The 16,304-nt window shown below is 34.7% G+C and overlaps 1 protein-coding gene across 19 annotated transcripts in view; it reads left to right on the top strand.

Annotated features, from left to right (window-relative positions):
* Nucleotides 1-16,304, top strand: part of LOC112046519 (potassium channel subfamily T member 2) — a 97,488-nt gene that overhangs the window by 66,627 nt on the left and 14,557 nt on the right. For 15 of the 19 annotated variants that reach the window (XM_052890901.1, XM_052890907.1, XM_052890893.1 and 12 more), the window contains 9 exons: nucleotides 1,118-1,301; nucleotides 2,350-2,577; nucleotides 4,042-4,199; nucleotides 5,350-5,547; nucleotides 7,269-7,418; nucleotides 8,146-8,561; nucleotides 10,474-10,626; nucleotides 11,464-11,617; nucleotides 14,193-14,270. In XM_052890901.1, coding sequence (XP_052746861.1) covers nucleotides 1,118-1,301; nucleotides 2,350-2,577; nucleotides 4,042-4,199; nucleotides 5,350-5,547; nucleotides 7,269-7,418; nucleotides 8,146-8,561; nucleotides 10,474-10,626; nucleotides 11,464-11,617; nucleotides 14,193-14,270 — 1,719 coding nt within the window. The remainder of the gene's footprint in view (nucleotides 1-1,117; nucleotides 1,302-2,349; nucleotides 2,578-4,041; nucleotides 4,200-5,349; nucleotides 5,548-7,268; nucleotides 7,419-8,145; nucleotides 8,562-10,473; nucleotides 10,627-11,463; nucleotides 11,618-14,192; nucleotides 14,271-16,304) is intronic. The other 4 variants (XM_052890898.1, XM_052890908.1, XM_052890900.1 and 1 more) reach the window with 2 other exon arrangements.

Here is a 16,304-nt window from a genome sequence, read left to right as displayed (position 1 = left end):
TATGGCGGGTTATTGTGACGTCACATCACGCTATTGGCAAATAATGTCAGTGTCATCATTGCTGCTTCTGATATAATTTCTAATTGATCAAATTCTGTATATATTACATTATATAACTTTCGCGAATCTGTAAACTCAAAGCTAAAACTCAAAATTCATTTATTTCCATTAGATTACATGCACTTTCGAAACGTCAGATAAAATTTTCATAAGATATTGGTATAATAAGTCGAGAACTTTATATGAAAGTTACGTTACACTATACTATATTAATAGATTACATAAAATATATTAAAATATATATAACATATATGTATATTTTATATAAAATACAATAGAAATACATTAAATTATTTTAAAATAAACTTTACAAACATTGATTTAATTTTGTATTATTCTGATGGCCATAATGAAAAAATTTAAAAGTGGAAATTTCCTCTTTTGAGCGCCTCATTTTTCATGACCTAAACACATCTAACAGTATTTAACATCAGTAAATAATAAATAAATAAATAAATATACTTAAATAATACACGTCACTATCTAGCCCCAAAGTAAGCATACAAAGTAGCTCGTGTTATGGGTGCTAAGATAATTGATATTATAATATTAATATACAATTATATACTATATATAAATACAGTAGGTACATTACTACTATAAAAACTTGATACAAATATAATTACTATAAAACATATTTATATAAAGATTTTCAAACACGCATCAATTGCATTTGTTATATGTACTTTATTAGTTGATTGTGCTGTGAGTGGATACCAAAAATGTTAATTTGTCCAGTCAAAAAGTGATTCCAACCAACTTTATTTTTTGAGGAACTAATCAATTCACCATTTTTTCATTTAAAACTTCCGATTCGGTACATAAATACTGAAACCCATTATATTTAAAATGTTTTATTTATAGATTAATCATATGCTTAACCACGTCTAGCTGACCTAGATAGTTAAAATAGGTATCCAACTACGTAATTGTGTGAATATAAAGGTAGAAATCCGTAACAGTGTAAAATTGGAATTATAACGATTTTTTTTTCCATTATTAAAGTACTAGTAGAATCCTTTCTCGTATTAAATTCTTGTATATTTTTTTTTTGCAGTGTATGCGGTATCCAACATTTTCAACGTGCCGGTCATCGTCACTTGAATTTGTTTCAAGCTACCTACTTCGTTGTCGTCACCTTCTCTACTGTGGGGTACGGGGATTTTGTCCCCGATATTTGGCCTTCGCAACTCTTCATGGTTATAATGATAGGAGTTGCACTGGTGGTTTTACCTACACAGGTATGGATACATCATCATTATCAACCCATACGGCTCACTGTTGAGTTCGAGTCTTCTCTAAGAATGAGAGGGGTCAGGCCAATAGTCGACCACGCTGGCCCAATGCGCATTGGCAGACTTCTCACAATTCCTTAGAAATTTGCGTTTACGTTAACGCTATAGTAACAGTATCAAACTGCCACTAGGCCCTCTGATTGTTAGCCTTTTGTATTATTAATGTTTTCGCTGCCGCGGCGTCAGTTTGTCGTGATAAACTCAAAGACTTTCAGACGGAATTTGTATGCGATTGAGAACAATTATTAGGAAAAGTTTTGGTATACTTTTTGAAATTAATGGAAATATGAAAGATTGTTAAAAATGTCTGAAAAGTCAAGCCGCTTGGGAGCTTTAATCCAATATGTTGCCTAATTCCTTAAAGATTTATAGCAAAAACAAGCATTCTGAATACTATTTATACAACTATAAAGTTAATTTTCCGTCAGTAGCTTCATCTCGATGAGACGCTCAATTTTTTTATTTACAAAAGTTATTGATTCTGGTAGCTAACTAGGATACCAGGTAATAAAAAATTCTGAGCGTCGAACCGAGATAATGTACCACGTAATTTGACATGGTGGCTGTTCAGTTTTTATAACGTATTACTATTAATAAAGCGATATTAAAAGAAAACAGCTGGTTAGTAACAACTTTTACTAACCAAGTTGGGAGGAGGGGATTATACCAAAAGCTTTTACTAACCAGATGTTTCTGATGCTTAGTTAATAGTTAGTAGTAATAAAAATGTTCTACCGATCCTGGGATAGTGGTGAAACCAGCACTAAACGTATTGAGCCCTCCCGAATGACCCTCTAAGCCGAGGTCCGAGTCTCATAGGAGACGCCATCAGAGAGTCGTTCCGTCCTCTATCTTTATTTCAGCCTTCGGGTCTCATCAGGCGATGCTTCTGCGCTCGACCAAACCCCCCGGTGACGCCGTAGTGGTCCCACATGGAGCCATCGGCACTTACTTAACATGAAAAAAAAACTAACTACTACTTGTTTCGTTACAGTTTGAACAACTGGCGTTTACGTGGATGGAGAGACAGAAACTGGGTGGATCCTACTCGTCTCACCGCGCCCAATCGGAGAAGCATGTAGTAGTTTGTTCAACTACCCTCCATGCTGATACTATTATGGATTTTTTAAACGAGTTCTATGCCCACCCACTATTGCAAGATTATTACGTGGTTTTGCTATCACCTATGGAGCTTGATACTACCATGAGAATGATTTTGCAGGTAAATATTTTATTTTAAATAATATATTTTGGTTTTTTAATAATTTTTAACAATATAAGTATAAAATACAAAACATTATTAAAAATTTATAAAAAAAATTTACCCTCCCGCTGCGGGACATTTGAGTGTTCAAACAACCGGTGGTCAGGGCTCCAGAGTGAGGAACCTCCTCACAATACGCGCCGTCTCAAGAATCACTGCCTTTTGTATCCGACTCTTGATCCAACAGTTAAGCGAAAGCTCCTTAAGGTGTTGGTCGAAGCTTTTCGCTATAAGACCATTGACTGAAACAAGTATCGGAACAATAACTTTCCGCAACTCAACATTCCGCATGGCGGTAATCTCGTGAGCAAGGTCCAAGTATTTTATTTATCAGAAATAGAAATAAAATTGTTGCACACCACACTAGGTTACGAAAAATTAGTAATTTTTTTAAGGGCAATTGCAATTCGTTTTTATAATAAACTGCCACATGAAACCACTGGCATTGGCAAGTTCAAAGTTTTTATTAAATGTAAGCTTATAGAAAAGTCGTATTATAGTGTTAATGATTACGTAAACGACAAAATTGCTTGGAACTGTAATGTATTACACGACAGGCTACTTATATACCTATTGTTAAATGGTGATAAACTAAAAAAGGATAATCCTGGCTGAAATTGTTGTGGGCTCTTCTCGGACCAAGGCGCATTTGGAACCCTCGTAACTTTAATTTTAAGTTTTCGTATCTTAAGTATAATATTATTTATAACCTGACGTTTCAAAAGAGCTTGTAAAGTAAGCCTATTTGTAATAAACGAATTTTGATTTGATTTGAAGAAGTGGAACAATTAAGGTTCAAAAATGTGTAGATATACATTTATATTTTATTGTTTGCTTGGAAAAAAAAGCTTAGAAGCAATTAAATCGGCTTTCTCAAAAAAATAGAATTAATTGTTTTATATAATAATCATTGTAAAAGTTGATGATTTTAAAACAGCAACTATCTGTTAGGCATCTTTCGCACGAGAGTTTTTTTAACGACGTTCTAAAAGCGTTCAAATACAACAAATCCATATCCAAGTTTTTAAAACACGACGTTTTTTATCGAGCAGTGTTGCATTCGAACGTCAAAAAAAGCGCCAACGCTCTGTGCTCACGATCGCTTTTTTAATTCTCGTGCGAATGAGGGCTAGGTTTTGCGTCGGCTCATCTCAGCAGAACCTATTATCCGAACCAGGGTGCCTGGTGGGAGTTTTCAATATTTTCATACTGTTACTATCGCGTGAACGTAAACGCGAATTTAAATGGAATTGAAACAGTTGTGAAGTAGTGCCACTAGATGGCGCTGTTTCAATTCCTTAGAAATTGGCGTTTACGTTAGCGCGATAGTAACAGTATCAAACTGACACTAGGCCCTCTGGTCTTTACAAATAATTATTATTACAAATGATAAGCTTTCAAAGTTTACTTTTTTATTTGCAGGTACCCATTTGGGCACAACGTGTGATATATATCCAAGGTTCATGCCTAAAAGACACGGATTTGATCCGTGCTCGGATGAATGAAGCTGAGGCGTGCTTCATCCTCGCTGCGAGGAATTATGCAGATAAAACTGCCGCTGACGAGCATACTATCCTAAGGTGAAAATATTTTAACTCCATTTTAAATTGTGCTCAAAACAGTGAAGAAAAGAATTTTTAAAAATGGTGATTAGAACTTTTGGTTAATTAAGGGCTGTATGTTTAGAAATTTTTGTCAAATCTTTATTAAAATTGTCGCCTGTCAGTTAGACACAGATAATACAGTGAATTTTATGTCAGAGGGATACGAATTACTGTAACAAGTAATTTAACTGATTAGGCAACTATAGATTTCTTAGAAAATTGGCCTCATGAGTTCTTCTAATTTAAATTTCTAATAATTTATGGCCAATTTTCAGCTCTGTATCATTTGTATAATTTGGGCCCGAGTTTATTTTTTTTATAATACTCTTTATTTGTACACCATAAAAATTAAAAGAAAACAAGCAAAACAGAAACATAAGAAAAAGTAGAATACAAAAGGCGGCCTTATCGGCTTAGTAGCGATCTCTTCCAGGCAACCTTAGGCTTAGGAACTTATTAAGATAACTGTAGGTGGTGTGTACGTAATAATAATGTATATTATACATACCTACATACAAATAACTACACACTAATACATAAATCATAATACACAAATTATATAATAATTATAAATATCATAAAATAAACTAATATATATAGGTAATATATCATTATGAGTTTGTATGGTGACTGGGTTTCTCCTTTAGTCAAATTATGTGTCAGTTCTTATTAGGAAAGAAGTTTTGTCCATTTATATTGTTTTAATAATTCATAAATAATATATTAAGACAATTAATTCTTTATTTCATAAATTAAGTTTTGCAATATGAGAGTAGATGAAGGTAATTAGCCAATCTTGCAGTGATTATAGTACTTACACACCCTCCGATCCGATTTCTCCCTTATAACACCCCTCTTTTTGTCACATAGTTCGAAGAGCTGATGGACGTTGGGGTCCCAAAGTGCTGGCGACCCCGCACTAGTAAGCGCAGTGTTGGCCGACCCCCCAGGTGGACTGACGATATCAAGCGAGTCGCAGGGATTCGCTGGATGCAGGCGGCTCAGTATCATGATGTTTGGAAGTCCCTACAAAAGGCCTATGTCCTGCAGTGGACGTCCATCGGCTGATATGATGAACACCCATCTTTTTGTGTCTGAGGTTAAAAATACAAATAATTGTTTCCAGGTCATGGGCTGTCAAAGATTTCGCGCCGGTTGTGCCGCAGTACGTTCAAATTTTCCGTCCGGAGAATAAGCTACACGTGAAGTTTGCGGAGTTCGTCGTATGTGAAGATGAGTTCAAGTATGCTCTGCTCGCGAACAATTGCACGTGCCCTGGAGCCTCGACCCTTGTCACTCTTCTGCTGCATACAAGTCGTGGCCAGTTAGTACAATACTACTCATCTATTCTTTAGGCCGTGATGGTCCAGTGTATATGACCTCTGCCTCTGATTCCGGAGGGTGTGGGTTCGAATCCGTTGCAGGGCATGCACCTCCCAACTTTTCAGTTGTGTACATTTTAAGAAATTAAATATCACGTGTCTCAGACGGTGAAGGAAAACATCGTGAGGAAACCTGCATACCAGAGAATTTTCTTGATTCTCTGAGTGTGTGAAGTCATAGCATAGCAGTGATCCGAATATGGGTTGATAATTCATCATTATCAACCCATATTCGGCTCACTGCTGAGCTCGAGTCTCCTCTCAGAATGAGAGGGGCTGAGCCAATAGCACGCTGCTCCAATGCGGATTGGCAGACTTAACACATAAAGAGAATTAAGAAAATTCTCTGGTATACAAGTTTTCTCACGATGTTTTCCTTCACCGTTTGAGACATGTGATATTTAATTTCTTAAAATGCACACAACTGAAAAGGTGGAGGTGCATGCCTCGGACCAGATTCGAACCCTCACGTTCCATAATCGGAGGCAGAGGCATATCAACTGGGCTATCAGGAGGAAGGAGGTCCTGGGTTCGATGCCCGGCTGGGCCGATAGAGGTTTTCTTAATTGGTCTAGATCTGGTTGGTTACCACCCTTCCGGCAAACACGTACCTACCGTCAAGATTTAGCGTTCCGGTACGATGTCGTGTAGACATGAAAGGGGTGTGGATTTTTATCCTACTCCTTACAAGCTAGCCCGCATTCATCTTAGATTGCATCACTTACCATCAGGTGTGATTGTACTTAAGGGCTACCTTGTAAAGAATAAAAAAAACTAGTAATGTTATAAAGAAGTAAAGTATGTGGTATTTTGGGGGGTAACCTCTATATTTACAAACCGATTTTGAAAATTCATTTAGGACTAGAAAGCGACGTTATTTATGAGTGTCATCACACTAATATATAAATGTGAAAGGAGATGGTCCATTTCAGGTCCACTCTTGTACCCCGTATCATTAAAATTTTCAAAAATACAAGGCTTTTATTAAAATTTATCAAAGTGAATAAATGTAACTAAATAAAAAGAAATAAATAAAATAAAAACCCAAGTTTTTGAGTTATATCAAGATAAAGCAACTATGACATGACAATTGACAGCAAACGTCAAATCGATTACTGCATTGAAAACGTCATATATCCGCCATCATTTCCCATATCAGTATTGCATTTCTTGGGAGATAACGAATATTATTTCGTAAGAATTAAAGTAAATTCGTAGATTTGTATAATCAAAAATAGTTAAAAAAAATATCTTCTTTTATTTCCGCCAGGGTACCTACAATGAATTTCACGCGGACGAAGTCGCGGGCATCCGCTAGTTATCTATACTTATAATAATACTGTAGCAGGTCCAGTTCTGTACATTGAAGATATTTTGAAAATTTTTGTTTGGGGGCGTTATATAATCGATACTGAAGCTAAAAATATTTTTTTTCGATTTTTTTTCTGTGTCCGTCCGTGTTTTTTTATTATTCAGGCACCACGCTGAAACTACTGAATAAATTCAAATGAAACATGGCACGGTTTAAGACCATAATACGGAGCAGGTTATAGGATACTTTTTATTGCAAAAATACAATAAAAAGGGGGTGAAATAGGGGTTGAAAGTTTGTATGGAAAGTCCTTTATTTCAATTAATAAATTCTACTACGATACATTTTCAGAGAAGGTCAACAATCGCCAGAAGAATGGCATCGCCTCTATGGAAAGTGTTCCGGCAATGAAATTTACCACATCGTCCTTGGGGACAGTCGCTTTTTTGGCGAGTACGAAGGGAAAAGTTTCACTTACGCCAGTTTTCATTCACATCGAAAGTACGTGTTTTAAGTGTCTTCACATTTTTAATAATAATAATAATAATATTTTATTTAAAGATAAAAACCCAGTGTAAAACTAACATAATAATACAAAAATAGTAATTAAAATTAACATTACACTCATTTCATTATCTAACTAGTATAGGTATCCGTATTATCTATACATACTCGTATGTTCTGCTACTTTCTATTAGGCTCCTGGTGCACTGAAAGCCAATGCTTGTAGATTGAGCAGTCCAGTTTTTGATAATTAAGCTATTACATACTATTAATAAGCTGATTATATTGCGCCACAGAGTAAAGATCCTACAGAATGAGTCTTTATTAGCAGCGTGGTGAAGCCGGTGAAAACGATAAAAAAAAACAAACGCATGTATTGACATCCGCATGTACTAACTTTTTTCATTATTTGTATTTCAAAAATTTAACACTATCAACAATTACGTAAATTAATATAATAATAATCAATAATTAAGTAGGTACCAATAAAAAAAATAATCCATCTTACTTCTTTAGTTTTGGAGAACAGTTTTGAAAATATTTAGAAACATAACACGTTTTTTTTTTTGAATAATATTGAATGTTACTGATGCGACGCTTCGTGTCGTACTGACTCGAGAATGTATTCGTTTTTGAATTTTATATTTGAAGCGGCTACGACACCGTGTTCCGTACGCTTTGTCTATATTATTGATTAATCGTGTATTACGCCTTATGATTTTAGGTACGGCGTAGCTCTTATTGGAGTCCGCCCGGCAGAACTTCCCGAATTTTACGAAGAGACTATTCTCTTAAATCCCGGACCACGTCACATCATGAAAAGCAGCGACACATGCTATTACATGAGCATCACGAAAGAAGAGAACTCCGCATTCGTAGTGTCCGATAAACAGACGGAGAGCAAAGCAAATGCCATACCGAAAGATCAAACTGCATGTAGCCTTCTATCTAACGAGAAGAAAACTGGGGACATGGAAGAAGGCACTGGACACCAGAAGAAACCAGACGGTATTAATGTGGCTCACTACGACCTTCCACAAGTGATTCTGCAGGCTCCCGCGTGTACCACACCAAAAGCATCGCCATCACGCATCAACTCAGCTAAAACTGTATCATCCGCTAATTTAACTGTTACTGGCTGTGAGTGTCACAGTTGGGTTACTGCTACAGTAGATCGGTTATGATCGCCTTCTTCAATCGAATATTAAACTGGCAATCATTTGATCTACGTTTTTCTTTTCTATTTAAGTTGCTCGATGTCTTCGAAAATTTATTTTTCTCCTTTTTTTAAATAGATTTCCTAATTGGTAAGAGCTTTGAGACAGAGAGCAGCTCGCTCATTTTCATAGGAAACTGAAACTTATACTCATTTCTAGTAACGTTTTTCTTTGATTATGCGATGTTTTATAGACTAGAACTTATGCATGTGTCATATTTTTACGAAATTTCATTTCATTTTTACTAACTTCTATGCGATTAGGTTATAAATATAATTTATCTGTAGGTATAACGTAAAAGTAATTTTATTAAGATTGGTATTGTGTTTGAGCTTAACGCTATAACTTCATCAATATGATTCTGGATTGTTGATATGTTGAAGTTATCGAGGTTCCGATACTAACAGGAGTTGATGATTTACTTGTTTTATTAAAGCAAATTCAAATTTTGGATTTATATAATAGCATAGATTAGTAATAAGTTATGTATAGTAGGCATAGTTTAAAAGTAAATTCCTAACAATAGTGAAAACGAAAACGAATTAACATATAAAATAAAAAGAACAACTAGAATTGTTTCTATCTAATTTCGTCAAGGGGTACGGTAGGCTCGATCGAAACTTTACCTGAATAATAAAACAAAAAAAAATAAAGTTTTCGAATCGACAACATATATCCGCAAAATTCGGATTGTTGAATATTTTGTTAAATTCTAATAACGCTGACACACAAATTGCAGACGCCATAATAAAATTAAATAAGTTACTCAAACCATTGACCTCTTATAATAAAAGGACGCACAATAATGTAAAAAAAAAATCACTTAAAATCTGGCCAATTTTGCTTTGACAGTTTTAGAATTATTGGTAAAGCAAATTAAACGTCCTTTAAACAGGCCTTTAAATATAGTCCAATATTGAATTAAAACCCAAATTCAGACCATATTTAACCTTAAGGATTAAGTTTGAGGTTGAATTTGCAAATGCGACCAATTGAATTGAGTGCCAAGAAGTTGTGTTTGGCACTCATTGAGAGTGCCAAACACAATTTTTTTTGTTCGCTGATTGTGCATCCACTTTTTAATAGGAGATCGGTGACTCAAATTAAACGTCTCTGACAGCGAGCGGATGACATCTTGAGTATTTAACTCAGATCAATTACATATGGACTTGTACATTAATAATTTTGCACAAATAGTATGCAATATGTCAATTCTTACATAATATACAAATGGTTAAAAAATACAGCTAGATACTGAGATTTAATATTTTCCACCTTGTAAATATTCGACCTGTTAACTTCATCAATATTTTATAAGATAAAATATCTTTAAAAAAATTGCCTATTTCACGTCAAGTAGTATCATCGTATGACATTAGAGTTCATTATGATAAAATCAATTGTAGTGTACTCGTATACCTAGTCATTACTTTTGGCATGTAATCGTAGTCGCAAATATCAATATTAATTATAAATAACCATTTAATAGATTAACTATTAATAAAACATTATGCAACATATCATGGCATAAACAATGTTTATATGAAAACTTTAGCTGAAAGCATAAAGCTTTAAATAACTCTACAAAACTAAACAATTTTAATTTTTGTATCAACGTCATTCTTATTCTCATTTTTCAATAAAACTAATTAAATTTGTAGAATTTTGAAACATCAAACTTTATAAATATTAATTTAAAGTCTAGTCTAGCTAAGGTCTAGTCTATCATTACATAAAAACCAATTTCGCAGACTATAAAACTATCGTAACAATTGAAGTACAAATGTATTATAGTAGGTAAATCAAATGGTTTTTAACGCATTGCATATTTTCAGCCAAACTTGAAGGAGCATCAACTTCAGGTTCCGAATCTCGGAGCTGTTTAAAGGATTCACCAGCTACTGATAGTGCCACGGACAGTCATCTTTTGCTCCCACGCCCTGATAACTCTAACTTCTTAAGTCCTGACTTCTTAAGTTGCAGGCGAGGTAATCTATACTAATATTATAAACGTTTATGGAGTTTGTTTGTTTGTTTGCTAGAACGCGCTAATCTCAGGAACTACTTGTTCGATTTGAAAAATTCTTTTAGTGTTAGACAGACCATTTATCGAGGAAGGTTATAAGCTATATACTATTCCAGTATTTATATAAGATATTTAATTATCTTCTGATATAGTAATAGCCTTTTAAGCCTTTTTCACGTTGGTTCATTTCACGAATTAATTTTATCCATGGTTTTTAAAAGAAAATTCACTTGAATAGAGCTCATATAGAGTAAACTTTAGTTAGTACTTAATTTATTTATTGCAAGGCAACAATACCTAACCTTTACTCTTTGTAACCGTTATTAAAGTCCATTTTCTTATAATACAAACACATAAGCGTACGTCTTCATATATGAGGATACGCGGGTCCCGCCCTCTTGTTTTTCCTTTTGTTAAAGCGTTAGCTTTAGCGTTCTATGTTCTTTGCTTAGTATTTATTGAAAATTCAATTCAATGAATGACTATAAAGATTGTAGATTGTTTTTAGGAAATTTTCTCTTCTTTTTGAATCGTTTGTCAAATTAGAAATATCTTAAATAGTTTTTGAGCTGTAAGTCAAAAACCGAACCCCCTCTTTTAATTTTGTATTTTTAGATAATTGTTTATATCTTTTGCAATTTTTGCGCGCGGGCCTCCAATTTTTTCAATTCTTTTTTTTTATTATGTACACCGATTACTTAAAGACGCCTGGACCGATTTCAAAAATTCTTTTTTGTTTGAAACGGTATAGTTATGACCTAAATGGCACATGTGAACGAGACTATCTAACACGTTACAGGTAGCAGACGTCCATCTATTCTCCCCGTGCCGGACATGGTGACAAGCAACTTGAACATCGCCTCCGACAATCAGGACGAAGAAGTGGAGGCAGACGAAAGTGAAGACGAGCTTGATGACGACGTGCCTTGGCGTTCTCCGTCTGAGAAGATCGCGTAAGATAAACCACACAGCCCAAATCGCCATTCCCGCGATCATGCAAGCACGCATCTTTATTTTTTTTCACTTTGCTGCATTTCCAACCGTTAATGTAGGTAGATTATTTTTGAAAAACTAATAACTTCTGTTCCAAATTCACATTTTGTAATTGGTTCAATTAAAATTGGAAAATTAAAAAAAAAACACTAAAAACCAAATTAAAGTTTCAATTTATATACGCGTCCAATACGTTTTCAATATTTGATTTTAATTGACCAAAAGATTTTGAGTTAGAAGTTTTTTTTTTATCAATGTAAATTACAAATAGTTGAGCCTATTTTGTTAAAAAATTACAAAATGTGAATTTTTAATTATTATTTTAGCAAAACTTACAACTACCATTTATAATTCTCGAACTAATTAAAAATAACAAAGCCATTACAAATAACTGTTGAATCAATGATTTTAAGTTAAGTTTTGTTAATAAATTTTCATTATGTGCATTAAACTAGTTATTATAATTTGATTAGAGGCACGTCTTTATGACTTTCCAATTTTGTTTCTTATTGTTATAGCATATACTGGTACATTCAAACGTGTAGATAGACCGACCGGGTCGAAGCAGCATGCACTCTGCACAAAGTACGTTATTTAATTCTTATAAGTGTTCTGTTGCATCCAATTAATTATTGCTTTGCTCATACACATTAGTATCCTCGCTTTAGTTTGAAAATAAAAGTCTCCGTTCCGTCCGTAAACAAAACTAAATGAAGTCAAATAAAGATTGTTATAGAAGTTTGCATTACCACTTACCTTCAAGTGAGATTGTAATCAAAGGCTAACTTGTAAATAATAATAATAAAAAAAAGAAGTGCAATTATTAATCTTTGAATAACATAAGATCATAATTATTTCGTAGTCTATAGGTAAAAATTAAAAGGAAATCTGAAAGGCTATACATTTATATACAATTATACAGGGTCCTGGGTAGTATTTTCCATAATTCTGGGGTTATATTCTTAAAAAAAAAAATTTAAAATGTACATGATGTGTTCTAAAATTAATATTTTCGGATTAAAAGATCTAAATGTGTCTCTTAAACACATCGTTATACATATGACGTAGGCAAGCTTTAAAATTTTTATAGTTTGGGGGTGTGTTACATTGATAGTTGGAATTATTTAAATTAATTTGTATAAAAACATAAAAAAAGATATTTTTTAGTTAAACAATATTACTTATGCAGTTCGGCTCCTATAAGTGTAGTCGTCAACACCTTGAAGTTATGGGAAACAATCCCGAAAAAATCCAAATTAGTTTATTCGAGAAGATTTAGTTTACGATTTTGAAAACTTAAGGTTGACTATTTATAAAATCTCTACCACCGGTTGAGAAGGCAGTTTCTGCTGAGAAGAGTCGGCAAGAAACTCAACAGTTACATTTTTATTATAATATATTTTTTTTATTATACATAATTACATAAAGTAATTCTACTTCTTGTGTAAAGATGAAGATAAAATATCCAATTGCCTCTAAAAAAATTAATAGTGAAGCTCGGCTTTTTCGATTTTGTCTGGACTTCTCGCTGATAATGTTATAATAAAGAAATAAAACGTCTACCTATAGAATATTCAATCATAGCTATCAACCCATATTCGGCTCACTGCTGAGCTCGAGTCTCCTCTCAGAATGAGAAGGCTTAGTCCAATAGTCGGCCACGCTGGCCCAATGCGGATTGGCAGACTTCACACACGCAGAGAATTAAGAAAATTCTCTGATATGCAGGTTTCCTCACGATGTTTTCCTTCACCGTTAAGACACGTGATTTTAATTTTCTTAAAATGCACACAACTGAAAAGTTGGAGGTGCACGCCCCGGACCGGATTCGAACCCACACCCTCCGGAATTAGAGGCAGAGGTCATATCCACTAGGCTATCACGATTATTCAATCATACAAAGTACGTATATTATCTACCTAACAAGCAAACATCGTGAGGAAACTGGCATACCTGAGAATTTTCTTAATTCACTAGGTGTGTAAGTCTGCCAGTCCGCATTGGGTCAGCGTGAACTATTGATCTAAACCTCATTCTGAGAGGTGCCTCGTGCTCAACAGTGAGCCGAATACGTGTTGCTAAGGAAGGAAGGAAACAAACGCCATAACTAACAAAAAGCGTATATAGCAATTACCATTTCACATACCACGTATTAACTAGCTCCTTCCACCATAGTCATTTAATCAAATAACAAACCGAATATCATCAAAACGTATAACGCATGCCAACTAGAACTTAGTCCATAAATATACTCGTTACATTAGTGATTAGCGATTACATTTATAAACCATACGAAAACTTATTATCAATTCATGTAATGTATTAGGTATTTAAATGATTTTGTACTAATAAATTGTTATTTAAATAATGCAGTTTTAAATATTAAACGACAACTAGAGAGCACGATTTCCAATAAATCCGTACAGTACCTTAGAGCACAGAATGTTATCCTTCGCAAGTGTTTAGATACGTATTTGTGCATTGTGTACGTAAATCCCTGGGCCCTCATATCTCCCTCTGGCGCGGCGGCCGCAGTGACGACGCCACTACCAGCTCGCTGTCTTCGCTGGCTGCCAGTGACACACGCTCCGCTTGGCGCAATGACTTCAGTAGGTGAGTAATCTCTTTCCTCTTTATCCAGTTTTTTTTTTTAACTTTTCGATCCAAGGAAGTTGCACGTAACAATATTCTACATCTATCAATACCTCAACAATCAAAGCCTCAATAGCTCAAAGTCGGAGTCATCACCGTGGGGTGGATCGATCTCCGTTGGTCTATTGTCGTACTCCTAATACAGTATTTCCCGACTAGTTAGAGGGGAATGGGAATATTGGTCATATTTGAAAAAGATATGGCAAATATTCTTTTTTTTTAAAGAAAAAAAATCAAAATGAAAGCCGGTGGAACTGTTTACATAATTATAAATGTTTTCCGAAACAATTATATTTAATAAACTAGCGGATGCCCGCGACTTTTACCGCTTGGAATTCGACGTAAGCTCCTCTCCTTCACCTGTTTAACCCCCTTTTATTTATAGTCCACTATATACAATACATGACTATAACTAAAAACATGAACGATTTATATTAAAAAACTTTTACCCCTATTTGACAATTTTTAATGTCATTCAAGATTATTGGTATTTTAGCAGTTAGTACAGGAAATCTAGGAAATATGACTAAAAGTCTAACCATCGGTAGGGAGCGACCCAACAAGCTTAACTTAAGTACATCGACGTGGCGTTGAAGTTTCTTCTTCTTCTTCTTAGGATGCCTCTCCGACTAGCGAAGGTTGGCAGTCAGTTTCTTGAACTCGTCTCTATCCTTCGCTAGGCGAAATAATTGTGCGGCGCTCGCGATCCCGGTCCACTCTCTGATGTTTCTCAGCCAAGACTTCTTCCTGCGACCAACGCCTCTTCTACCAGCAACCATTCCCATCAAGATGAGCTGTAGACGCTCGTATCTCTCGTGTCGTAGCACGTGCCCTAGATACGCGACTTTTCTCGTCTTGACGGTCTGCAAAAGTTCACGCTTCTGATTGACGCGTCGCAGAACTTCGGCATTCGTCACTTTGTGAGTCCAACTGATAGCCAGCATGCGTCAAAACGCCCACATTTCGAACGCTTCTATACGTTTCTTGATGTCCTCTTTTACTGTCCAGGCTTTATATCCGTAGTATAGTATAGAAGTATGGACCAGATATAACAACGCAGTTGACGCGTTAAGTTTCTTGAAATGTGTTTTTTCAGCATTTAGTGTGTAAAAAGTTATTTTAGAACTAAAGTACAAATGAGAAATATGTTCCTCTCAACCTACAACATTTATTTGAACTTTTTTTTGTCAGACTTACCGTTTGGGTTGCTCCCTACCGATCGTTAAAAAATCTCGAGTCATGTGATTATTTTGCAAATCTTATACGATTTTTTCTGGATTTCCTCAAATAACATGTTACTTAAAAAATCAAGGACTTTTCATACAAAATTGAAACCTCTGTTTCAGACAGACAGACAAAAAAAAACTTTTAGGCTTCAGTATATAGGCTAGTATATAGGATTATACAGGCTGTTCGGGATTTCCCATAATTCTAGAGTACAACCCTAAGTTATTCTTTAAGGAAAATTAATTAAAAATGTCTAAGGAACATGTGTTCTAAATTGAAACATGTTCAAAAAAGTTATGCAATTCGGCTCCTATAAGTGGACTCGTCAACACCTTGAAGTTATGGCTCCGTAACAGCCTGTATAATGCCCTCCTACTAAAATTTTCTACATATCCTCAATGTACAGAATTTGATCTGTTACAGTTTTATTATAAGTATAGATGCTATGCTTGTTGTCAGTGTTAGATTGCAGGCATTGATGGCACTGTTAGATTTTATGTTGTATACCATGTATAAATGTTAATAGACGTCTTCAACCCTTTCTCCAAAGATAAGTACTTCCAAAAGTGACTGAAGTGACTCTCGGGATACGGCAATTTCTTTTTATTTCATTACATTACAGAGGGGAGCTTAAATTAAAAATTCTGGATCTTAAATCCCAAGCATCAGCCTATATATTGAAAATGTAAACAAAATATACAATTCACACGAAAAATTTCAAGACATTTTAAATAGGAAATTGAATTCTCTACAAAAACAGAGCCAAAA

Source organism: Bicyclus anynana, chromosome Z, assembly GCF_947172395.1.
Source record: "Bicyclus anynana chromosome Z, ilBicAnyn1.1, whole genome shotgun sequence".
Classification (NCBI taxonomy): domain Eukaryota; kingdom Metazoa; phylum Arthropoda; class Insecta; order Lepidoptera; family Nymphalidae; genus Bicyclus; species Bicyclus anynana.
This window is presented reverse-complemented; position numbering and strand designations above follow the sequence as displayed.